The following is a 27,481-nucleotide window of genomic DNA, read 5'->3' on the forward strand; positions in this document are numbered from 1 at the left end:
GGGAGCCCGTCCTTAGGGTGGGCAGTTGTGTCACCCTGTGCCGTGGTAGCCACGGCCTCGCTAGCTCTGGGCTGGCTGAGGAAAGAAAGGCAGCGCCAGTTACCGCTACGGCCAGCCCCATGAGCTGTGAGAAGACCGGGACCTTCTTCAGTTCCAGCTGGACCACCTCTTGCCTACACCTCGGTCCGCCTTGTGGTGGGGCTGGCAGTAGTCTTACGTAGGGCTGAGAGGCCGGACGTATGGGGCGGGTTGGATGGGGAGGGCCCTGCCTCCGCGGCCGCGGCAGCCCGGCGGCTCTGTGACCCGAGGACCCACCGGTGGCTGCCGTGGAGAACCAGCAGCCGAGACACCGCCCCCGGCGCCGCGCGGCCACCCTCACCCGCCCCAGCCGCGCGGTGCCTGGGCGGGGGCTTTGCTGCCCCGCGGAGACCGCCCCGCGCACGAGCCGGGCGGCAGCCGCTCTCCGCCGGGGCAGGTGCGCGGGGGATGCCCGGGCATGACGTGGCGGCGGAGGGAGGAGGCGGAGGCGGAGGAGGCGAGGCGAGGCGAGGCTCGGGGTCGGCGGGGCGGAGGAGCGGCGCCGCCGCCGCGATGGCCGGGGACGGAGCGGCGCCGCCGGGGGCCGAGGTGAGGGCGGCCGCGGGAGCCAAACTTTTCTGGGCCGGGCCGGGGGCGCACGTGTCCCCGAGCCGGGGCGGGGCAGGGCTGGGGCGGCCGTGCCGTCCCGCAGCCGCGTGCCCCGGGGCGGGACCTGCCGGCGCTGGCCCCGCTCCGCGCTGGCCCCGGCCGCCCAGTCCCCGGCGGCTTCTCGTCGTCTCGTCCGCCGCGTAGCAGCCGGGCTCCTCGCCCAGAGCCGGTCCCGCGCCGCCCGGCCTCCCGCCGCGCCGGCGGGAAAGGCTGCCTGGCAGCGGGGCGGCGGAAAGGAAAGCCGCCGCCTGGGGAGCACTTTCCCCCGTGGGGAAGCTGTCCGAGGTTTTGTGGCCGGAGGAAGGATGCTCGGGAGCCGCCCCGCGAGGGGCTCCGCTCGGGAGGTCTCAGGGGCAGGGGCAGGAAACATGTTCCCAGCAGGATTGATGTGCGTGTAACAGTTGAACACGGGCGTTTAGCAGCACCTCCCGTCTGGCCCTGAACCATAACAATAGCAGAGATGCCTGTTGAGCCCTGAAATGGGATGCCACCTGGCACATCTGTTGGAGCTGAGCACAGCCTCGGCTCCGGGACAGCAGCCCGCCCTTTGTAACGCGCGTGTGTTTTCTTTGAACGTTACAGATGCGCGTGGACCACACGGCTGCTGAAATGGTCTGAGTTCTGCGTCTCCTTTCCCAACAATGAATGGTTCAAAACCGCCGGTCCCGTCTGGATTCGGAGTTTTTAAAAATACGACCTGCCACACAGAGAAAAAGATTTCGGTATTTTTTTCCGTAATCTTCATGACAGTGGGGATTTTGTCGAACAGTCTGGCAATAGTGATTCTCATGAAGGCATATCAGAGATTTAGGCAGAAATCAAAAGCATCCTTTTTGCTTTTTGCAAGTGGCTTGGTTGTCACCGACCTCTTTGGCCATCTCATCAATGGAACCATTGCAGTGTTCGTATATGCATCTGATAAAGACTGGATTCGATTTAATCAGTCAAACGTTCTTTGCAGTGTTTTTGGCATATGTATGGTATTCTTTGGTTTGTGCCCTCTCTTTCTGGGTAGTGTGATGGCGGTTGAACGTTGCATTGGAGTCACTAAGCCAATATTTCATTCTACAAAAATGACTTCTAAACATGTGAAAATGATGTTGACTGTGGTATGTCTCTTTGCTGTTTTTATTGCTTTTCTGCCTGTTCTTAGGTTGAGAGCCTATCAAATTCAAGCATCACGGACCTGGTGTTTCTATAAAACAGAACATATTGAGGACTGGGAAGACAGATTTTATCTCTTGCTTTTTTCTTGCCTTGGGTTACTGGCCCTTGCCATTTCATTCTTGTGCAATGCAGTGACAGGAGTTACTCTGTTAAGAGTTAAATTTAAAAGTCAACAAAGACAAGGCAGATCTCATCATTTTGAAATGATCATTCAGCTATTGGCTATAATGTGCGTGTCTTGCATTTGCTGGAGTCCGTTCCTGGTAAGAGTTTCATGTGTTTGACAGTTTTTAAATCGCATCTGTCTGAAATGTGTCCTTTTTATCTGCAGGATTTTAAAAGTGACGAGCTTTGATGAACAATACAAGGCACATTTTAACATCTTACTTCACGGCCATCTTATTTTTCCTGAAGCACATTGCGTGTGATAGTAGGACCAGTGCATCTGCAACAAAGATTGTTTCCCTTTCTGACAGGATTTGAAATAGATTTGGTAGTAATAAAAAAAATTAACAGGCATAAGGGCCTGTTTTTGTTATTGCGACACGGTGTTGAGCACTGGTAGCCAGTCCAAACTGGTGTCAGCACTGATGCTAATGCAAAAATGGGAGATTCCCCAAAATTGCCAGTAGAGGCCTATCTGAAAATATGATTTTGTAGGCTTGCTGGTCCCCAGCAAGTACTCAGTTTTGGTACAAGGTCTATTAAACAAAGTCCAAAGTCATGACAAAGAAGGTAATGGTTTAAAAGCTGTTACTGTTATTTCAGTGAAATCCGTACCATTAAAACCCACTTAGAGTTGTGTTAAAGAGCAGCAGTTGATAGGTGATTAATTACATTTGGTTTAGGAATGAGTATTTGATATACTTGTAGTCTGGGCTCTAGCAGAGTTTGCTGCAGACTGGTACTATGCAGCTGCTGCTCCCAGAAAATCTCCCAAAATATATGCTACAGGCTGCAGTTATTTTTCTTGTTGGGATAGTGTTAGTCAGGTCAGTGTGAACCATGTCAGAAATCTGTGTCAGATGCACAGGATTATTGTATGGTATAATCTCTGTAGGTTTCTTATGATATTATATGGCTGTGCCCAAGAAGGTATTGTGCATGTTCAAAGAGTCTGAAAATGACTCAACTTAGTAAACTATTTTGAAAATAGCTTAACTTTGTGGGGAGCTTAAGGCAGGAGAAAAACCAAACCTTAATTCATCTCCTAGAAAGTGTGCTGTAAACTCTCACACACATTGAAGCAATGGAGTTTTTATTGATGGGAAGCTTGAGTCATTCAAATCATGCTGAGGGTATATCTAAGCTGCAGAACCACAGTCCAGTGCAGTGGCGGGCAATTATTTTGGACAGAGGGCCGCTTACTGAGTTTAGGCAAGCTATCGAGGGCTGCATGACAGGCAGCCCAGGGCAGATAAATATGAATTTTCTACATTTTTTAGGGGCCCCACAGGCCGGAAAGAATGGCCTGACGGGCCACATCCAGCCCCCCAGGCCCATTTTGCCCACCTTGGTCTAGTGCCTGAGCTAAGTTTAACAAGTATCTTCGGCATTATTCACAGTGTTGCTCCAGCCACACAGAATTCAGTGTATGATAATTTAGCCAGCTAAGAAGTAGTGTAGATATGTCCCTAGAACATTTAGTATATGGCAGCATACTCGATGAAGTAGTAGTGAGTTATAGTGAGTCATAATGTAGACCTGGAAAAGTACCAGTCCTATGGAAGTCAGTGGGAACATTACCATTAACTTCAGTTGGACTTGAAATTCTTCTTTTTTTCTATTGATTTGTACTAGAAAGTGGTTTTAATTAATATTGGCTTTATGTAACATTTTTCTCAGTGACATGCCTCTTGTGTATATATAGAATAGATGATATATCTTCAGGATAATATAGTATAGGCTTTTTTTCATAATGAACAATTATGCCTATGGACACAGTCATTCTTGAAAGTGATTTGAGGCAAACAGAACATGATTCTCCAGAGAAGTAACTGAACTGATTGGTTTGCTTGTCAGAAACTCAAAAATATCATTCACACCCTATATTTATTTTCAGAAAAAAATAATAGCCCTTAAAGTTTGTAATTTCTTTATTCCAGAAGGACTTTGATTGTCAGCGGATAAACTGTTCGAAAGAGATTCATTATTTATTGCATAAGTTTTATAACTGATTTCCATTTGCTCTAATTATTTCTCACTCTCTCTCGATCTTTCTCTTTACTGCGGCCTTTATGTTTCCTGTGTTCTGGAGGAAGACCGTGGAACTCTCATTTTTATAGAACACATGCATCTTTTTGGGAAGCTTGTAGGTAGATATTTGTGTCCATAAGTACTTTGAAATCGCTGCGCTGCTTTGATTAAAACATTTCACATCGTGTAGCTTGTAACATGATTTACTGCTTTACTGAAAAGCTTTATCCTGAATTGTGTATTGGGGCTCAGTTCAGCTTATTTATGCTATAAAAGTATTCATAGTTAATTTTGTCATTGAAACTTACTGTAAATGCCATCCTTGCAAAGGCGTTGAACAAATAGCCGTGATTAGAGCAAGAATAGGTCTGACAGGTGCTGTGTAAATTTTCTTCACAATTCTACTTGTGCCCATCCTTCTGTGTATTCAGGATTCGCTCTGTGTTCCCTTTTCCAAGAGATGCCAAATTTTCACCAACTATTATGCTGTCTTTTATAAGACAAAGGTCATTTGGGGATAAAAAATACAAATAATTTTAACGTATGATTTAGCCCTAGAGACCCATACATTTGAGCTTTAATATAGTTAGCTACATTTCTCCGGCTGCTAAGAAAATTATTTAAGGATGTATAAATTAATTGATGTTTTTGGCTAAAATCCAAAGTGTTATCAGAGTCAGCATATTTGTTTAATAGTGTGACATTTGTTCCATTATGGGATTATGTCCTTTTCATGAGCAGTAATGGATTTGATGGCCTTGGGTCATGACTATGATTTAAACCTTACTTAAATATATGTATATAGGTAGCTCCCTAGAAGTCAGTGGAGTTTCTTGTGTGTATAGTTAAACACTTGCCTAAGTCTTTGTAGGGTCATTATGTGAATACCTATTTATCATCTTTAGCTGTTTCAGTTGGACTTTGTATATAAAAGTTCATTCACTGAACTGTCAGTATTTTAGCCATAGATGCATTTTTATTTTAAAAACCATTCAATTCAGGAAAGGTGAACACAATTATAAACACAATATTGCTTTAATTACTTTTTGTACAGCGTGGTGAAGCATACACAGAATGTGAATATGTTTTTGGAAACAGGAGAGAAATTTAGCCTAAGAAAATGGAGCCTATCAGAGGAAATAATAAAGGTCTAGGTGCAGTAGTATGTGAACGGTATTAGCTGATGGGACATCAGACATTCCAGACAATATTTAGTCAGGCAAAGAAGTCAGCTGTCCTAAATGGATATACAAATAGCAAAATTGACTGTGACCCAATACAATTATAAATGGATAATCGAAGATAAGTTTCATTATCTTTTTCTAGTCAAAATAGGCATATATTTATTAAGTAATGTATACTTGAAGAATTTTAGTAGAAGTTGAACGCACTCAGCACATTGCAGGATAAGTTCTTTAGTGCTGTGTTTGCCGTCTTAATTTACGTTTTAGGTTTGTCTGGATGGGATCAACTTCTGCTGTTCTGCTAATGACCCATTCTAATTTTAATGGAGTTGAACAAGTAAAGTGGAGCAAGTATAATTTTATTTCATCCATTATTTCTTGTCTTCATAAAACAGGACAAAGCACACTCATATATCCATCCTGCAAATAGATATATACAGTAGATGGTAAAATGCCTCTAACCAGACATCTGTCTGAAAAGCCATTATTCAAAACACTATCTTTTGTATATCGAAGTTGCACTCCTTGGTGTAAGTTACTCATTTCCTCCTTTTGCAGCTGAAATCCAAATATTCTAATACAATTTATCTTCTCTTAGGCAAATAATATTTAAAAATGTATGAGACAAATACCCCATTTACATGCTCCATTAACTCAAAACCTTTGGGGGATATGTTCTTGTCAAGTGAATTTTTGGATTATAGAATATTATCAATATACAGCAAAATAAATAAGAGATCAGCTCAAGCAAATCATTCTGCAGATATCAAATCAAATATTTATATTACATTATGCACTTGTTTAATGGATTTTTATTAAATAATTTAGGTCAATATGCTAGATCCTGTTCTATCGATTAGGTACCTAATGTGTGATCTTATTTCACCCTGCTTATTTCTAAATTAAATGTTAACACATTTACTTTTGTAACATGCCATCATCTTAGCCTTATGACCAAGTCAAGAAAAGCAGGAGGCTGTCCATCCATTTTTTGTATTAGCTGTTATTCAGGGAATTGAACAGGGTAGAATGAGGTCAAACTAATGTGTAATAGGTGGAATAGGATCTGGTCTCTAGTGTTTAAATCTGGCAGATGTCTAAAACAATTGGAGCTTTAGTTCTCTAGATAGCATTTCCAGCCTCTACTTATGCCTTAGGAATCTAGCAAAGCTGGGGAAGACAAAGCAGGAGAAGGAAGCACATGTTAGTGTGACTGCATGTCTTGGGTTTTGGGGTTCTTTTTTTTCTTTAGATTTGTTTTGTTTTTAATCCAGTCCAGTGTGATGTGGACTCTATGGGCAGAGCCTGTTCCACCTGTTAGTTTCTTAAGTAGCTGTAATAATGTTGTGCACCTACTAATGGAGCTTAGCCTCAATACGAAGGCATGTAAAGCAGTAAGAAGAAAAACCCATCCATGTTTTGTGTTAACTGTAATTTTTTTAGGGATTTGAGCAAGGTAGAGTAGGCTTAGACTTATGTGCCTAAGGATAAGGCCCAGGATGTGCTCTACACAGTTTTTATTTTTTGCTCGTTACTTTAATTGTATCTGTTTTCTAAAAGACAGTAATGCAGTTCTCAACGTGTTTGGACTCAAGGCACCCCTGCGTAACTTTTGTGAATTGAGTGGCACCCCATTTCAAAAACTAATTTATATATAGCAGCGATTGTCCCCTTGCAAAGGGGCTGCGCAGTGGGGCTGGGGGATCATTCAGGCAGGGACAAGCCTGAGTTTATCTACTTAGCTTATCGGCTTGTCCTTTTACACTTAACTTATCTCCTCATACCTCATTGCACCCTTCAAAAGATCTGTTGGTTCCCTAGCAGTACCGTAGGAAGGGGTGGGGTGAGCAGGGTGACTGCCCCAGGTGCCGAAGCAAAGGGGTACCGACAGGTGCTGCCCTGCTGGGACAGAGTGCGGGATGGAGCTGTGAGTGGCTCGTTTGCAGGGGTCTGGGATGGGGCTGGGGTTAGGTTGGCTCTTGCCACCAAGTGCAATCCCAGGCAAGTATGGGGGGGGGCATGTGCCCCCTGGTTCTGTGCGTGGAGTGAGAATGGGTTGCTGCTGTGAGCTTGCCTGGGTGTCAAACTTCCTTGCCACGGTACTGCTCCCTAGGATGCCCTAGTACCTTGGTTGAGAATCACTGCAGTATTTAATCAGTTTACTCAAATATTGCATATCCATACGTTTGTTTACAGAATGTGCAGAGCTAAGGGTCTCACCCATCTGTCCTGCTGAAGTTGGGCCAGGAGGGATGCAAGAGTCATTGTGGCTGTTAGGGCATGTTGGGAAAGCTAGATCCCTGATAGGACTGAAGGGCATGAGTGAAGACAGCCTGTTGAGAGAATGGGAGATTTACCCACCTCTCTTGAAGTCTAATAAGGTTGCTCATTGCCTGAGTGAGAGTAATGGATCTTGACAGAGGAGAAAAAAATCTGTCTCTGTGGGCACATTGCTTCCCAGGGAGAGAATGGGAAACTTATGCATCTTTCTGGAGAAATAGCATCACATTCCTGAGGCGTGAGGTACATCCTTTTGGGGCTAGCGGTGGCAAAAACTTAGACATCGTAAGAGGCAGAATAGGAACTTGGCTTGTTCTTTTGTGCTAAATCAGTGTTTAGCCTAAAGGCTGTTTGGGACAGGGACTGAAGGCTGTAAGTGCATGTGCAGTGCACACTGGATTCACAGTCTTGTTTGGAGCCTTTAGGTTGTCGTATATATTATTACTATAATTAATAATATTCATGGCTCTACCTAATTTCCAGTGAGGTAGTGACTTATACTTCCCTACCAGAAGGTGCTTAATTCCTTCTGGAGACAAGAATAGGGCTGTGAGGATATGCTCTACAATCACAGACAGGCAACCGGGCTGTATATTAGCAGGGGTGTGATGTGGGGAACTGAGATCCTGTATGGCTGCAGTGTAGAATGACGCCCTCAGGTAAATGGAGTTACTGGGGATCTGTTTCTTTATGCCATGTTATTTTAGTTGCATCTCTCTCAAAGCTTTCTCTAACTTTTCCTTGTCATATATAGTGGAGTGTTTTTACAACTCCTGGATCCTTCTAGCTTCCAGTCTGCCTCCTCTCCAGTGTCTGTAGTTACCTGCCGGGTAGATTAATTTAAATCTGGGCAATTTAAACCAGCACATGGAAAGCTTTAGTTTAAATAAGTGCATAACTTAATATTTTCAGATTCTTATTACTTGTAGGTATTCGAAAATAGTGATTAATGCATTATTTGCTAGATAATTAGCTCCTTGCTAATAATTAGATCCTGATGAACTACATAGTGGCCATTGCCTGAATGGCCTCCTGGAGGTCAGGTCCCAATAGCTGTGATGATTCCCTGCCTCTTGCACACGATGCACAGCTCTTGGTCCCCTTTAATACCATACATGGCCCATTGTACTATATTTATATAGCTTGACTTAAGAAACAAAGTGGTATTTTCTCTGGTTCTTTCGTAGTATTGAGAAACATGCAGTCTGTAACTGCATTTTTGATAAAGGCTCAAGGATTGAGCATATATAATTTTATTTCAATGCTTTTAAGGGATTATAATAATTGTAGATGTTACCATATTTTGTATTAAATTCAAATTTTACTTTAAAAAGATAACTTTATTATAGTAAAATAAAATCAATTTAATCCAACTTATAATAAAAACAGATTATTTTTCAAGAATAGATTTTTATTATTCTGTCTGCCTGGTGCTGGCCATTCAGAGTGACATTAGTTTAGGGGTACCTCTCTGAGGGTAGGGTGGCATGCACTGTCTTTCCTAGTACCTTTGGCTTAGGAAGGGAAGATCCCATGTTAAAAAGGGTTTGGAGCTGTAGTGCAGTTTGCTTCAATTGTTCTGGGTTGCTTCACATACTATTTCATCACTGTGGTCAAGATCTGCACTGATATAAATTGACAGAGGTAATGGAAAGTCCCTGGAGTTAATTTATATCACTGAGGATCTGGACCCTGGTTATTAATGATAGATTATAAGGCATTTTACCACTCTTTCTAGAGAATCTTCTCTACATCTGAGATTGGTACTTGTGTGTATGTACTGATGTCTGTACTTAATGATGTTGCACTGCCTTTATATCCAAATTATACCCACACCAGCCTTGAGCTGTCTCTTTGCAATCTGGCTTTCTATATCACATTTATATGTATTGGCTGATTAAATCTGTTATAGATTGGCTTATGTTTATATATCTATGATAATATACATACAAACAATGTATTAATATATAATGCAATATATTAATATTAAAATGTATTATTGCTAATATGTTTTAATATATAAAATGATATATAGCATTATCACATGTATATGGGCATGCTGCTTTCTTTCTGTTCTTTCTCTCTTTCCAAATATTGGTGATATCCTTTTATTGTCCATACAAAATAAAATTGGTTTATCCTTGGGTAGTTCTTCTTTCCTTGTGCCTTCTGGCAGGCCATTTTTGGTAATTCCAAGTGTGCATTTGAGAGTGCAGGCATTATGAACAGAATACTCCATAGAGAAAGGGTATCTTATTTTATGTGACCTAGGTGAACTTTACAGGGAACATTGCACCCCAGTGAAAAGCATTATCATTTTATTTAAACAAGGATAAATTGGTGTTTGATTATTTATAATGTTTCTGAATAATGCAGGTGTTAATATAAAATGTATTTGCCTAAGCCTGAATCTGAATACTTTTAAAGAAGTTCCTGTAGCAAAACCTAGAGCCATAGACAGTCCCATTAATATTTTTGTTCTGCAGAATCCCAGGTTTAAAATATAGTTGCAGATGATACATATTATTTTATTATTGAGTCTTCATTGTATTTTGCTAGCCTGAGCCATTTGAAAACTGTGGTAGGTGGACATGATCCTTTTCTCTACCACAAGGAGGTAGATAAAGACTTATGATTACTTTAGGCGAAGATTTTATAATTTTAGTGCCAAATTCTGTAACAAGGCAATACAGCAGGCAAGCCTATTCAGGAAACATGCTAACCTGATGCAGACGTCTAAGTGCTGTGCTAACCAATTTGATGCCTGGTCCTAATTGAAGCTTATCTCAAGAGTCTGTCTCTTTCACAGAGAGCTAATTTTATCGAGTGAAGAGAAAGGCTTTTGCTAGCAAAAAACATACCAAGATCTAGCTCTTTATCTTTAGGCAGTAGAATCTGTCAGAGTTTTCTTCATCAGACCTTTCTATTAGCTGAAATAGGATTATCTGTGAGATGGAATATAGTGTTTCCTAAGTTCTTATAGTGAAAAAAAAAATCAGCTGTTGTGAGTTTATTAATCTACTTAGAATGAAACTTTTCTCCAGTGAGGATTCCTCATCTGATGTGCTATTGATTGTTAACCAGGTTTCAGAATATACTCTTTACCATGAGGATAATTCAGTTATTATTAGTGTTCTTGCTTGAGTTTGTCTAAATGAACTCTTAATATACTGAAGGTTTATTACTGGTGACTTGCTGTGTCAGTCCTGTTGCTATGGTCAACAAGACATCTTTTTATAAATTGCTGTTTTAGTTTTTTAAATTCTATTTCTGGAAGAGTCTCTATTTTGTCTGCTGCCTCTAATGCAAAACTAGTTTTTTTATTGTTTGGTAACTTCTCTGCTTATTTGGAGATTTTTTTTGAGAAATGTGAGGTAAACTTCCATCAAATTAGACACAAATGTCAAATTGCCACAGCAGCCATAATTATTTAAACATAATACTATATGTGCATGTCTGTTCACATTTGCACACATACATACGTGATATGGTGCTACACAAAAATAAGTGTAGTTGCTGATTGAATTAGTGTTTCAGTTTTTGTTAATTCTTGTATGCATGTAAAAAAAATTACCAGCATTTACAACAATCTATTATCTATTCACAAACACGTTCTTATGTGATCATTAGTCAGATTTTCAACTTGTAGAAATCTCTTTGGGTCCATTGATTTCACTGGATTTATATCAATTTATATAAATGTAGTATCTAGTGAATTTCCTGAGGACCCACCTATGTATAGGAGGAAAGTTGTTGATACCCAGTACTAAAATACTTATAATGGAAACATAACTGTACAATATTCTTCTCAGCCATAATTACACATAGTAGTGACTTTGAATAGCTGTATTTTTGCATTGTATAAAATATTGACATATATGATAAATCTTGAAAGGTACTGGATTTTGATAAATGATGACTTAACGTACATGTATGGGAGAGAATTGGGTTGCAGAGACTAGGCAAACCATAATATATAAATGAAAAATATTTTTAGCTTGCTTATTTGTTTATGGATTTAGGTAGCATTTATTTCCATTTTCAAACTCTTTTTGAATGCTTTTAAATATATCCTGGGGGATGGTATACTTGCAGACTCTTTAAAACCAGTTGCTCCCAAACGTGGGAGTCCTGCAGTTATAGTGAGGATAATTCTCAGTCAGAAGACAGGCAAGACACTGGAGGCCATCCCTACACCAACAAGTTGGTAGTGAAGATGAAGACTAGCAGAGATCATTTTCCCTTGCAGCAGTTCGGTGACTCAGGACAAGCAGAAGAACTTAAATTTAATTAGACACTTACCAATTTAAGAATGTGCTTTTTTAAGACAAGCATCCTCAAATACTAGTATTGGCTCCTACTACTGATTTTTGAGTCAGTGTTATTCCAGTTGCTCATTTATTTTTCCTGGAAATATTTTATTTACTGGAACTTTTTGGGAAAAGTTAGATGGAACAGTTTTCTGTCAGAAAATTCATTTCTATCAAAATTGTATCAACTTCACAGATATGGGTTGATTTTGCTAAAAACCCATTCAGGAGAAAAACAGAGTTAAAGAAAGTTTTGACAATGTAAAAACATCCCATTTAGAAAATTTTAGAGCAAAATATTCCATTTTTCTTTTGCGGGAAATAATCTTATTTTGATTTTAAAACTTTGTAGCGTAAAATAAAGTTGAAAATTGTTTATCAAATAATTTCAAAATCTAATGGAAAATTTTGAAATTTCCAGTTTTGTTTTGCATCATAACAAAAGCACATTTTGGAAACTTGAAATCCTTTGCAAAATAGGATTTCCACTCTCCACCCAGGACTACTGTTTACTTCTGACTAATGATTTTACTCATTTAGACAGAAAACTTTTCAAACCCTGCTCAAGTCTTTAAAAATTTTTCAATTTTCTATGTAATCCCAGTAAAACAACATATTCCAAACTAATGTGTTATACTATTTCTGTGCTATCCATTCTTTATTATTATGGACAGATAATTGGATTACTGTCAAATTCTGATTTTTACAGGTGATGCTCCTTAATTTTGTCTATCAAAGCTACATCAAACAAGACTGTACTTTTGAGAGAGAGGATCTTTTAAATCCTCACTTTAGTTTTGTACTTTAGCTAACTACTCTTAAAAACCTGTAAATTCCTGACGTCTGAATATATCCGGGGTAACAAGTGCTAATTATGAAACAGTTTTTGGCAGAATATTCATTTTTTTTCATTTTGTTTTTCCTGCAAGTTCATTCCCATGATCTGATGAAGTACGTTGTTGCATATGAAAGGTCATGCCTCTCTGAAGCAGTTCTTTTCTAAGGTGCCACCCTGCCCTACACGGTATTTTTAATTGCAATACATTGCAGTATTCACACACTGTAGTATAGGTGCAAGCTGTCAGAAGAGGGACTATCTTTTTCTGATTTGTGTGTGCAGTGCCTGGCAAAATGAGGACTGTATTGACTCCACTAACTGCTATACTATTTGTAACAATAAATAAAAACAATAACCATCAAAAGTAGCATAGTAGAAGGAGTTTAGGTCATGAACTGCAGAAACAGTTTACTATAGGAAACTTAATGAACTGTTGTAAATTGAGCAGACTGAGGGCCCTTTCTTTACGGACTTGGACAAAGTTAATGAGCGTGTATATAATACATCTAAGCACTAATGTGTTTCTATTTTTTTGTTTTATTTAGGGTTTTTTTTCTTTTAATTAAACACTAGGACTATGTTGAGGTCCCTTTTTGCAGGTGGGCAGTTACCCTTTCTCATGGGTGTGATAATGTGATTTCCTTAACAGAGATAAAGATAAGCATGTACATAATGGGTTTCCTGAATTGGGAACCTAAAAAAGCCTGAAACCTGAGTTTGCAGAATGTTGTGAGTATCCTGTGACTAGAGAAGCAGAAATTAATGACCTAACCAGTCACTGGCACAGTTTCCAAGCCTGTGAATGTATAAGATTAGAGCAGGTATGTGTAGCGGGGGACGGGCCCTGTGCTATCCTGGATGCACATAGTTGTGCATTTGTCTGTAGCATTATATGGAAAATTATAATGGGGTATTAGAAGAGAAGATAAAATAGTTTCATAAGGTGTTTTATTTTAGGATTTGCAGTTGATTTTGTGAATCAGTAATAAAAATGATTCTATTAAATAAGCATTTATGTTTACTGGGAATTTGGGGATCCATTGGAATTTGAGCTCAAAGAAAGAAAAAATGTATCACTCTTCACTGAGGATTCAATTTTTCTCTTTTGTCTTCAGTAACAAGAGAATAAACAGTTTAACAATGTAATCCGTTTGCCAACAATTAAAAAAGGAAACATGTTTAGTTGTAATTTATGCGTTCCAGATGGGTAAATGTAGTAGTGATTCACTGATTTTGCTCTTTCTAGCATACAACCTTTAACAAACACTTCTCCAAAAACTATTTGCATAAAAGTGAATCATTTTTTTACAGCAGTTTAGCAGTTTTATGCAATGTTTAAAAAGCTTATTTTTCATCTCCCAGGACCAGATCTGCTCATGTTATAAGTCAGCAATGTACTATAGGGTCTGTGAGTACCTGCTGATTTACACTAATCTAATTTATGTTCACACAATTTGGCCTCTATATTTAAAATAATTTCAAATCTCTTGAGTTTCCCAATCTTGAAGATGCATATACAATAAACATAAATTATAACTAAGGTTAGGTTTCCTTTATCTATGTCTCTAAAGGTCACTGGGGATTTAACTCATGTCCCTTAACCTAAAGCAGATGCGGTACTACTTTGGATTAGGTGGAGATGGGCCATTTTATGGAGAGTTTGTAGAATAGGCATACAAGGATGCGTGGTACTTAACTTTTGGAGAAGGTGGAGGGGATAATTTTGATAAATTCTTCAGGTGTTTCTTCCATTTTTATGTATAGTACATTATTTATGAATAATTATTCAGAAATATATTCTTTTATCTAAGACATTTGCATAAAAATACAGATGATAAAAATAACAGTGACTTTAAAGGATATAGAAATAGACCATAACACATGGGTGGGCAAAATGGCAGATCCGGCCAGTGGCCAGACTCCATTTCCCAGCAGTTCCTGCCTACGTGGCTGGTTTCTATAGAGACCCCAGCAGCAGCAGCTCTGAGAAAGCGTGGGGCCAGGGTTTCTGTGGAGACTGGTCCTAGCAGCGCTTGCAGGGCAGGGAGCTGCTCCAGGGATGGGTTGGGAAATTGTAGCGGTGACAACATGGTCTGGAGCCAGGGCAGAGTCGTGATTTTCAGCCTGCACATTCCAGGCATGGGCGTGAGGCAGTGGATTGTAGCTCTGGCTTGGCTGCAGACCATGCTGTAACCGCTGGAAGAACCCAGTCTGGGCCTGGAGCAGCTCCCCACCCTGCCGTATGCCCTGCCAGTGCTGCTGGGGCCAGTTTCCATGGAAACTCCACCCTCATGCTATCACAGTGTGGCTAAAGCTGGGGTCTCCATGGAAACTGACCCCAGCCACACAGGCAGGGGCTGCTGGGCAACAGAGTCCACCGCTGGCCAGATCCGGCCTGTAAACTGGATTGTGCCTACCCCAGCTTTAACGGCATAAACAGTAAATACAATGCAGCCACAACATTCAGGCAGTCATGAAAGCAGCAGACTCTCATATCAAAGAATTTTCTGTATCTGGTAATTCAAAATTAGCTGTATTGCCAGGCAGTAAGGAGCAATATAGCCCTGTTTTGATTTTAATGCATGTCGATGTAAACTTGGGGAAATTTATTTGCAAAAATATTGGTGTAAAATGTATATAAGATTTGTTCTGCCAATTCTGAAATATAATAATTGGCACAACCTCCAATTCTGTATTCTGAGAACATATTTAGTATTTGACAGAGATACCATGTAATGCAGTAATATCCTTTGTCTCCCTAAATCTCAGATTCAACAATCAACAAAAATATAATAAAATCTTTACTGGGAAAAATGTGAACTTTTATGTAGAATTTTCTATGCCATTCATTACCATAGTGCCATATGTAAGCAGCCTACCAATATGAATGATACTCATTTTATAATAGTCCTTTGAGCTGTATTTAGCTTTAATTTACTGATGGAAACCTGATCTCAGAGATACCAAATAAATTGTCCAGTCACACAGGAAGTCTATGGCAGGATCAGGGCTAGAATCTAAATCTCCTGTCCATTTGCCTTAGACACAGACTATGTGCAAACATTCAGTTACTCCTGGTAAATTTACTGCTACCCCAGGAGAAACCATAAGTGTACTGATGTTCATGATTTTTCTCCCTGGGCAAAATAACCTGGAAATAAGCAGGGTTAAATCACTCCTAGGAGAATTTCTCCTGGGAGAGTGGATATATGTGTTTTCTTCTGAGAGAAGCCACAGCACAGTCATCCAGCACCCCAGGGTGCTTTCCTTCTTCCTACCTCCAAGGGAGACAATGTGTTGTTTGCTGAACTCTGCTGCTTCAACTGAGCAGGGAGCAGAACATGCCTCTTTCACAATCCCTACATTGTGCAGCAGAAAAACATAGGCTAGCCCTGAGCAGTCTAGGTCAGCCAATCAAGGCTGCTTTTGTACTGCTGCCATCTGTCATCAGGCAGACTGAGGAGCCTGCAGAGCATGCTGAGATGTATGCGCAAGGGACCCTTGACTTGTAGCCTCAGCACAGGCTCACTGGTCTTCAGGGGTTCAGTATTTGAATGTCTGTTTAGATTTTTCTGGGTAAGTTTTCTACCAGGAGAACAAACCTGGGAAATGTTCTTCCAATCATTTGAATGTGTATATGCAGCCCCAGGACTATAAGTCTGGCTATTTCCTTTTTAAAAGCCAAATACCTCATTCACCCTTTGATATTAGAATGCTTTTTTAAATTTACTATTAAGATTTTGTTAATTTGGAATGCCAGATCTCCAGAGCTCTGTGTTTCCAGTCACCATATAGTCTCACAAGACTGTTCATAATGTCTGACAGCTTTTTTTCAAGCTAGCTATGTTTAAAAGAAAAAATTGACAAGTTGATATATGTATGAGTACACATCGATAGTTAGCAGCCATATACTTGTTTATATATATAACACATGTTTAGCCAGGCTTCCAGTTGGTGGAATTTGACCCGTGTTCATTGATTCCAGTGCTTCTATTCTAGTTTCCATGAGATGAGGAATCTAGGCTCTTGCATCTCTTCTGCCTCCAATGCAGCTGTTACACAACTAATTTTAATGGGATTTTCTTGGATTTGCAGCAATGTCAAATGGAGAATAAGGCCTATTATTTTTTAGTAAATTGTTCTTGTAAACCTTACTCACAAGTAATCCTTATTTATAAGAAGAATTTTACTGATTTTTTTTTTATCCTGTTAGGTTTTTTAAAATCCACAATTCTATATGAAATCTTTTTTTTTGGTTTTAATTTGCCTACTGGGGAAAATGAGCATATCTCATATATATATAATTTGCTCATACATGCCAGTGGAGGATATGACCCAGAATTTTTTAAATGGGAAGAGATTATTAGAAAAAAAAGTGCAAGTCGTTGATCAGTAATATACTACAATATATTCCTACACAATAAACAACAAAAGTTTGTGTTTATGTTTCATAGTCTGATAGTTGGTAGGGTCAGAAAAGACCTAAGCAGATCATCTAGTCTGACCCCTTGCCATGGGCAGGAAAGGATGCTGGGGTCAAATGACCCCAGCTAGGTGGCTGTCTAGTCTCCTTTTGAAGACCCCCAGGGTAGGGGCAAGCACCACTTCCCTTGGAAGCTCCACTTCCCTAGGTGGCTGTAGAAAATCCATGCTATGGGATATTTCTGTTGAAATCTCTTGCTTTTGAACAGAATAATATAAAGAAATTGAATAAAAAACGAAATTGTGAAACAGATTGCATTATATCAGCAGTGCCTTACATCCTCCTCCTATGTGTTGTGATACTTTTATAGTGATGGTAGAAGTAAATAGGTGTCAGCACTTCTTTTATAATCCCCAGTTCTCATTAAATATAACTGTAGATAAAAGATGTACTTTTCTTTCTTTCTTTCTTTGCAGAGGTGCACCGAGTGAGCTGAGACCTTGGGCTTTGTCCAGGCGGGCTGACCCCTGAGGCCCCCTGGGTGTCTTTCTTCCTTGTTAATTTCACTCTTGATAAAATACTACACAATTACATCTTCTGGTCAGTTTACACCTATAGCAGGTCACAGCCTTATGTATGGTCTTGTAAATAATGCTAGTTGCAGAATTTTTTGGAAGAGCAAAGTTTTAAAATATTTTTTGTACATGAGGTAGAGATATAGAGACTGGAGTACAAACTTTTTCCACAAGGCTTTGGGGAGATATATAACACTGCATTAATCAAATGCACCAGTGACAATGATAACATACTGATAAGTATACTGAAAGTTGGCCACAAATATAAAAAAAACTTTAGTTATGGTGAGGCTTGTTAGAACACAAAATGCCATAGATACAGACTTACAGGGTACGCTCACATTTCATAAGAAAACAGAGATAGTCAAGTTAGAAGCAGTGGAACTATATTTGCTGTACTGCTTCTATGCTAATAAGTCTTGCTTCTCAGCAACTAGTTGCCTCTAGTGACCCCTATGGGAGTGGATTCTAGGATCTGAAGGCTTATGAAGGCTACCCAAGAGGCAACAAAGGAAACATGAACAACTGGTGCCTCTTAAGACTGGGTTGGGGGGACAATTTGTGGGCAGCAGCGTTGGCGGTGGGGTGGTGAGTAGTAACAGTCTGCAGAAGCTGGCATGGGGGTGGGGTTTATGAGTGGTGATCTGGTGACCCATGATCTCCTCATGGACAAATTGACGAACTGTAGCCTTGGCTACATCACAGTCCTATGGCTGGGAAACAGGCTCTGAGGCTGGACCCAGAGAGTGGTAATAGATGGAAGTAAATCATCATGGTGATCCATGACCACTGGAGTCCCCCAAGGCTCCATACTTGGGCCTATACTCTTTAACATCTAATGATGTAGACATTGGTATCGGAAGTGGACTGGCCAAGTTTTCCGATGACACCAAACTCGGGTAAAGCATCCACACCTGAGGATAGGCTGTTAATCCAAGCTGACTTTGACAGGCTCAGAAAATGGGCGGATGAAAACTTGCTGGTGTTCAACACCAAAAAATGCGAAGTTCTTCATCTTGCGGTAAAAAAACCTGCAGCATGCTTATAGGCTTGGCAGTGCTACACTTGCTAGCACCATGGCCAAAAGGGACTTGGGGGTCATAATTGGCCCCAAGATGAATATGAGCCACCAATGCTATGTCACAGCTGGTGAAGTGAGCAAAAAAATGGCTTGCATCCATAGATGCTTCTCAGGCAAATCCCAGGATGTCATCCTCCTGCTGTACTCGGCTTTGGTGAGGCTGCAGCTGGAGTACTGAATCCAATTCTGGGCTCCACAATATAAAAAGGATGTGGAAAAGCTTGAGAGGTTCCAGAGGAGAGCCATGCTCATGATCAGAGGGCAGGAGAACAGGCCTTATGATGAAAGGCTGAGAACTATGGGACTCTTCAGCCTGGAAAAGCGCAGGCTCAGAGGGGACCTGGTGGCAGCCTATAAGTACATCGGGGTGTGCATCAGGATCTGGGGGAATGTCTGTTCACCAGAGCGCCCCAAGGGATGACAAGGTCAAATTGGTTACAAACTCCTTCAAGACCGTTTTAGGCTGGACATAAGAAAAAATGTCTTTACTGCCCAAGCCCCCAAGGCTCTGGAATAGACTTCCTCCAGAGGTTGTGCAAGCACCTACTCTGGACTCTTTTAAGAAACATTTGGATGTCTATCTTGCTGGGATCCTTTGACCCTAGCTGACTTCCTGCCCCTGGGGCAGAGGGCTGGACTTGATGATCTTCCGAGGTCCCTTCCAGCCCCAATGTCTATAATATGAAATCTATGAAATTACTAAAGGCATGTACAGGCGCTACATTTAGACCAACCTAACCAGGGTTAAGCAGTCTAAATACCCAATTATATAAGCATACAGAGGGCTTAAATCACCCCAAAAAGGCTGAGTCCAGATGTGCATGGACATTTGGTTCCCCAAGGACAAGTAGTGGTGGTGCATGTTGCACTGCTGCTTCTTCTTTCCAGGGAATGCACATGCCATGTGCGCTTTGGCAGGTGGCAAGTTACCCTGGGTGGGGTAAGGGAGGCTGAGGCAAGCACTGCACTGGCCCCCACAGCCTTACATGGGGTCCTGGGAGCCTCCCGGGGCTGCAGCCATGGTGATTCTTCTGTGCGGATCCTGGCTGGCAGCAGCGCGTGGCTCTGGACAGGCTGGCTCTGCTTTTCAGCAGTGCTCACTGGCCTAGCATGTGTTGCTCTATTTTTTTCACCCCCCGTGTTTTTTTTTTGACCACCGGATATCCAGGGGTCAAACAAACCTGTGGAAAAACCCCCAGCGCAGCACACGTTCAGGCAGCATGCCCTTGCAGCACAGAGAACACTGGACTGTGTGGTATGTGGCACTGCAAATATGTTTGCAGTGCTGCATACTGTGCAACTTCGCTCATCTAGGTGCATCCAAATGGTGCATCCAATCTAAATTAGTCCATCTGAGTAGGTGCACTAACTTAGATTGAGATGAGCTTAATCCAGTTTAAGAAAGGGTTAACCCAATGTCCAGAATGTCTGCATGAGTTCACAGTGTAGCGCTGGGGCTGGAAAGTCCAGCCACTTGCCCCAGATCCAGGGCTGTGCTATTCCCACCTGGAAATGTGACTGGGCTATTCTTAGCCCCTGGCCCTCACTATGGACCCACGAGACCCTGCCCCCCAGATTTGTCAAACCCTCCACAGCACAGACCTGCTAGCCCCTCTTACCCCGATCTTGCCTGACCCTCCCCTCCACACACCAGACTCCCTTTGTGGCTCCCAGGGGTCATGAACAGCTGCATATGTTATTTCTGGCAGTGACAAGCTCCTGCATGTGCAGGAGAAGAGCCATAGAAAATTTATAGCTTCATATTCTGAAATACATGATATGGCTGGGCATAAATATACTACATAACTGAAAAAAAATCAGAACAGAGAAATTCTGCTTCTCAGAAAGGTATCTAGTTCCCTTGGAATATACAGAGTACTAATTAGTTTTGGATGTTTAAAATTGTTGTTTGCAAACAGAAGTGCTGGAGTTTTTTCTCTACATGGACATGAGATGGCAAGAAATTTTAGGAAACCATATGTCTGTATTAAACTAAGGTAGAATTAGTTAAGGCGCATGTATATGAAATGTCTGTTTGTGTCTTGCGTCATTTTCTGTTTCTTACTATTGTTGTTCTAGGCCCAGCCCTGCTTCCTTTATCGTCCCTAAAGAGCACTTATTCGGTAGACTGGTTTTATGGGACTAGTTGCATGATGAGTAAGAGGTCTTTGGTGTGACTGAAGTTTATGCAATTGGGCCTGTAATTGATAATATGCAAGACCTTCCTGAGAAGATCCCGTGCAGAAGCCATGGGAGTCATCCAAGTATGGGTGGACTGTTGTTGTCAGAGAGGAATGCACCCAATAATCGTAGAGTGAAAAGAGGGTTCTGGGAAATGGGCTTCATACCGTTTATGTTGGCATGGCACTCAGACTTTTTCTGTTCTTTTACTAGTTCCCAGCCATCCTTCTGCTGTTTTACCGGCTTCTTTCAGACAGTTTATGTGGGCTGTCCAGTTCGCTTTTGCAGATGGCTATAAAAAATGCACATACAAGCAGATACACTCTCACTTCACATTCTTTCTTTCGTCTGCTCTGTAATTATAGTCAGATGCAGCTGTAATTGTGGCCCCAGCTACAAATGCTAAATGTGGTTTAACACAAGAAAAATATTTGGATTCTTGAACAGTAGTCTCCTTTTATTGTTCTGTTTTACAATCTCTTTGTGTAAATAAGTGATCTCTGTACTTGAACAGACTGACCCTGCCTTTCACCATCTAATAAATCAATGTAGTCACAGCATCATTAATAAAGTATTCTGTTTCTTGATTACTTTTTATAAGTATATTAGAAAAGTACTTTATAGACTTTGGGATTAATACCCAATAGTGCTTTGTAAGTTGGTAGAATTAGGGGTTTGTACTTCTACGTAAAATGTCATCTTATGCTTCTAACATTAGCACTTATATGTTTAAAAATGTTTTGTTTCTCAGGTGACAGTGGCCCATATATAGTCTCGATCTAAAGGATCACTGGCATATTCAATAAAATTATGGGTCTGCTCTACTATTATTTGATAATAAATAAATTTACTCCTAATAAATAAGTTACTCCTTTCTTTCTCCCTTCCTCATTCTGTAGCGTAGGCCAGCTACATGTTAGCTTTTATCCCAGAAATAGTAGCATTTCATCAGTTAAACATGTACAGTGTTTTATTCTTAACTGGGATTTTTCAGGATAAAGTCATGCAAAGTATCACATTGTTGTTAACTGTTATTCAGTGGGGGGGATCATTAATAAGACATTGATACTTTGTAAAGGTGGCAAAATTAGAGATCTGTTTGAAAGAATCATTTCAGTCATTTTTGTGTTTGTCAGCCTGCTTTGTTGATGCATTCTTACTTTAAAAATATTCTGTTTTCCAGGTGACAATGGCCAATATCGGAATAAATGAAAATCGGTCACTGGAGACATGTGAAACAATACTTTTCGCTCTTCGAATGGCAACATGGAATCAAATATTAGATCCTTGGGTATATATTCTTCTAAGGAAAGCTGTACTTAAAAACCTCTACAAGATTACAAGGGGATGCTGTGGTATGCACATCATGAATTTGCATATGTGGGAACTGAGCTCCATCAAGAATTCTTTAAAGGTTGCAGCAATTTCTGAGTCACCATCAAGTTCCAAACAAATAAATAAACAGTCACTCATCTCAATGGGGCAATAAAATCAAATAAGGTCTGTGAAGAAACAATGGGGGTAATGATCATACATTGAGAACACCTTCACACTTCTTATAATGAGGTTAAGTGATTTGTGCTTGTTTCACATCATAAGAGGTTTGTTCTTATTACTTATCAGTTTGACACTGCTATTCCAAGGCATGCACTTGAGTATTTTAGTTCAATCTCCTTATGGGCCCTTTCCAGTAATAAAAATAAATAACTACATTTCCCCATTTCTGTTATCAAATTGGTCAAAAAAATAATAATGAACACAACAAGCCAATTTAAGAGACTTTTTATAAGCAAAAAGGTGTAAAATAATAAGAAGCAATGGTCACATTAAAAACAGGTTCAGTTAAAAAAGTGGCTTTAACTTGTTTTTCAAAAATGGTGTATAATTAGATGAGACAGATATCAGGGTTGGCTCCATATCCTAGCACCTGCCACACCAAAAACACCATCACCTGCTGATTTTAGCAATGACAGAAAGCTGAGGTTTTGGGTGAGTGTGGATGGCTACCAGTACCATGGGATCAAGGGAAAGGTAAGAGGAAGGTTTTGTTGTCGAGGAACCCATTTGTTGGCTAGTAGTAGATCCCACAGCCTATTGTAATGTAATTTTTAATGACATGTTGGTAATTAAAAATCTTCATACATTTCAAGGACAAGAGGGGACATCATCTTTTCTGACCTACAAAACACAGGCTACAGGACCAACTAGAGTTCATGTGTCCTAAAAGTCATCAGTCATCAAAAGTCAGCTATATTTGAACTATAGCATATTTATAGGCAACCATCCAATCCAGACTCCATCAGAACTTTTGGTACATTGTCCTTGTGGTTAAACATTTTCACTTTATTTTAATTTTAATTTTTCCATTTTTAATTTACAGTCGTAAGATCTTGTTACACTTTTGTCTCATAGAATGAAGAACTCTCTGTTACCAAATTTTTATTTTCCATGTTGGTACTTATAGACTATGATCAAGTTATATCTTAACCTTTTTCTGATAAGCTAAGTAGACTGAGCTCTTTTAATAAAAGGCATGTTTCCTAATCCTTTAATCATTTTTATCTGAACTCCAGTTTTTCAACATGCTTCTTGAATCATGGACATAAGAACTGGACACTATTCCAGTAGCAGTTGCATGGCTGTCAAACACAGAGGAAATAGAATGCCTTTACTCCTAACTAGTATTTCTCTCTATTTATATAGCCAAGTAACATTAGGCCCTTTTGGCCAGAGCATCACGCAGGACCTCGGGGTTGGCTGTATCTCCTGTATAATCCATAAACTGTTTCACAGTCACTGCTTGCTAGGAAAGAGTCCACCATTCTATGTCCTTTGTTCATAGATGTCTAACTTTAGATTTGGCTGAATTAAAATGTATATTGTTTGCTTATGCCCAGTTTACCAAGCAATCCAGTGTGCTCAATATCCATGACCCATTGTTTCATTATTTACTACTTAGAGAACTTTGTGTCAGTCACAAACTTTATCTGTAATACTTTATTTTCTTCCAGGTCATTGCATAGACCTACTATTGATGATTCATCATTTACAATTATATTTGGAGGCCCATCAGTAATTTTTAGTTCATTAAGAGGTCTTATAAGTAGCCCATTTATACCACAATAAACCACAGGACAGATGGAAATTATGGGTCTAGCCTGATAACCCCTTAACCAGATAATGACTACTATTGAGGTTATCAGCAAAGAAATTAAACCCAACCATGTGAGTCTTTATAAATGGTAAAGTTGATCAAATTCATTAGCAAATTTCTAGAATACCACAGACAGATCTGCAGAAATGTACATACAATACACTTGCTTTGTCTACAAAGGCCCACACTGGTGCATATAAAAATAATTTGAACACAATGGGTATATGCATGTAAAACCGCATTCTAGGTAAATGTGTGCATGTGTGTGTTTTATGGGAGCAAAAGGTGTATTCACTCTTTGCAGATGTATTTGATGTTCTTTTCTTTGCTAATTTTAAGGTACAATTTGAAGTGCTGAGTGCCTTCAAGGAGATTAGAGGGTACTTGGAGAACATCTTGAGATTTGCAGGGCAAGTTGTGCCCTTCACTATTAAAATTACTGGCCTATTTTTTATGGATTGGGAATTTGATATCAAAGTATAACATAACCTTTAGTTCTGCATTATGAAAATCAATAACATAATAATAATTCTTGCATCATTTAATTAAATATAATAATTGCAAATGATTACATGCCAAATATTAGTCATGCAGTGGAAATCATTTTAATTACATTAGTTGTATACATTAATTTTGTTCTCATATGGCCTGATCCTATCTTATCCCCATTTAAATGAATGGGGCAAAATCTCCTTTGGGTATCTACAAACATGCTGTGAGAGTTGCTCTAAATCAAGTGCCTGAAGCATCTCATGTGTCAACATCCCCACAATTCAAAATGGTGGCGGGGTCATCGAACAAGCTTTAGATAAAGTGCCCCTGCTGCCATTTTCAAGTGTAGAGATAATGATACATGAGATAAGGAGGCTGGCTGGAGCATGGTAATTACCACACTCCATGATTCATGTATAGGTACCTTTTGTGTTCATTGAGAGCAGGATCAGGCCTGAGGAGATTTTGGTAATGTGTAAGTGTGTTTGGTTGATCTTTGACTTTATTGATATAATGTGCAGTTTTTCTTCAAGGGCAAGATATCATGATACTACACAGCCATTATGATTTTAAAGGAACACAGAGGTGGTAAGCCATGTTATTCAAGCAGAAATCAGGTCCTATCCTCTGCCTGATCTTAAAAGCAGAAATATAGCTGTTGATTCAAAACTGCAATTCTTAGTGTTGCCTTAAGGTAGAAGGTATACGACATCAAACTACAGAAACTCAAAAATAACTTTCCCCAAGTAATTGAAAGATACTGTCTTTCTTAGATTTTTTCAGCAAAAGGCAGGATACCTCACAAGTTATAAGTGACCTCTTTAGATACAAAGACAATTGCCCTTGACTTAGCAATGGATATAACTAAGGAAAAATAAGAAAGCAATTCCTAAACAATTGAGTCTGTCATCATAATATAATTGATCATGCCTATTCATATTCTGTTAAAAAAAGCAAGGAGAGTGGTAGGGAGAAGAAGCTTTGATCTTTGTGTTTGTATTATGCTTAGAACCAAAACAAAGGTAGTATAGAGTTTCTAATAAGGTGCTGCTTTTGAATGGAAAATTATGGTATTGAATGTAACCTACTTTATTTCAAATAATTGCTCTATATTTGTAAATTCTCAGTAGATCTAGGCAAAAAATATTTTGATTTTTTTTCAGATCAGTCACCAAACCTAAGCAGTTGGTTATTTGCTCTGTTTTGATTGTCATTGTAGAGGGTGCATCTATACATGTGCTTCAATGCACATTAGCTTATTTTAATGCATATTAAAGCATCACTAAAAAAGTGCTGTTTAGTTAATTTGTATTAAAATAGGCTAAGGCACATTCAACATTGCTTAAAAAACATAGGTGCTTATACATGAGCATGGTGGCTGCTCTAAGGAGCTGTAATTTCAGCACATTGAAGCAGACTCTATTAATCAAGTCTGCGGGAGAGTGGGAATTACCACACTCCTGAAGCTACCTGTGTCTCATATCAGCATCCTCGAGCTTCAAAATGGAAGTGGGGGCTCTTTAAAACTTCACTGGGCTTATTCAATAAAGCTTGCTTGATTAACTTTAGATAAATTGCCTCTGCTACCTTTTGGAGTGCAGGGATGCTGATACATGCGATACTCTGGGCACTGTTATTAAAGCATCCCCTAGGGAGCACATGTATAAATGCCCCATGCATTTCAGTTAATGCTCATTAATACAGGTTAATGTGCATTTTCTTAGTATTTCACCATGGAGGTACTAAATTTAATGCACATTAACTAAAGCACGTTAATGCACATGTAGACATGCCTGCAGTTTATTGAAATTTGTGGTACTGTGCCAGTGCTCATTTTGGCCTCCTTACTGTACAGGATGTGACACAAATATGCCTATGACATGATTTTTCATCCTGTGGGGTGAGAATTTTGTGCAAGTAGTTGCAGAATAAGGTACATTTTTGAGATATTTGACCAGTGGCTGAAGCTTATTTGCATTCTGTTGTGTGAATAAATGTATCGTGAAATTTCATGCTACCTGAATTGTAAAAAAAAGGAAAGAAAAAAGTTACCTTTATATGTATATCTGTGTCATTATATTTTGTGTAGTGATATGTATTGTATGTAAATTGCAGCGTCTCATTAAACCTATTAAACATATGTTAAGAGTAAAGATATTTTAAAATGATGAGAAAACATGAAATACTGAAAAGTAATTCATTAAAGCCTATATATGTACACCAATATCATAAAAAGCACATTGGATTGATGTACACCTTGGGTGCATCTACATATGCATATTAATGTGAAGCAATAAACTCCAGCACATATTGCACTGGAGCTTATTGCTCCCAAGTGCTATGTTTACATGTGCACCTGGGCCTATAGCACATTGAGCTGGGTTGGAGCAGACCCAGCTGGCAGGGGGTCCGGCAGCTCAGCCTGCCAGCATGGGCTGCTCTGACTTGGTTCACTATGCTACAGAGGGGCTGACTGGGGCATGAGGGTGCTCCAGTGCAGGGCTAGCTGGGAGGCAGCCCCTGCACTCTGCACCCTTGTGCTCCAGGAAGCTGGATCAGCATCTATACATGTGCTGGTGCAGAGTAAAAAAACTCCACAGCAGGATAGTACTTGTATTTACAATTAATTCTTAAAGCCTAATAGGGTCTCATGTGTAGACACTAAAACATCTGCTAATTAGCTCCACAGTAAATGTCTCATGTTTGGGTATCATTTTGCTGTGGAAAATCAATGCCAAATCCTTTTCCTTACTTTCCTTTTGCAAATGGCCTTAGTGAAACCAATGGTGTTGCTTGTCTGAGTAAGGCCCAAGAGAAGCCTGGCTGTGCTAGCAAGGAGTGGCTCCTTTGGAGTTCCTGGGTCAGTTTCTGCCTATAAAGACCCAACTATCACCCCACAAAATTGGGCTCTTC

At 40.0% G+C, this 27,481-nt stretch overlaps 1 protein-coding gene across 2 annotated transcripts; it reads left to right on the top strand.

The window, feature by feature from the left end:
* The first annotated feature begins 246 nt into the window (after positions 1-246).
* On the top strand, positions 247-27,036 carry PTGFR (prostaglandin F receptor). 2 transcript variants are annotated; one of them, XM_090048526.1, is made up of 3 exons: positions 247-475; positions 1,270-2,117; positions 22,106-27,036. In XM_090048526.1, the coding sequence occupies exons 2-3, from the start codon at positions 1,329-1,331 to the stop codon at positions 22,409-22,411; spliced, it is 1,095 nt and encodes a 364-aa protein (XP_089904652.1). In that variant the 5' UTR covers positions 247-475; positions 1,270-1,328; the 3' UTR covers positions 22,412-27,036. The 2 variants fall into 2 exon arrangements, with proteins under 2 accessions (XP_089904652.1, XP_089904651.1); XM_090048525.1 differs by lacking the exon at positions 247-475 and adding an exon at positions 492-627.
* Positions 27,037-27,481: the final 445 nt, after the last annotated feature.

The sequence above is a fragment of the Crocodylus siamensis genome, chromosome 5 (assembly GCF_052110815.1).
Source record: "Crocodylus siamensis isolate JL-2025a chromosome 5, ASM5211081v1, whole genome shotgun sequence".
Classification (NCBI taxonomy): domain Eukaryota; kingdom Metazoa; phylum Chordata; order Crocodylia; family Crocodylidae; genus Crocodylus; species Crocodylus siamensis.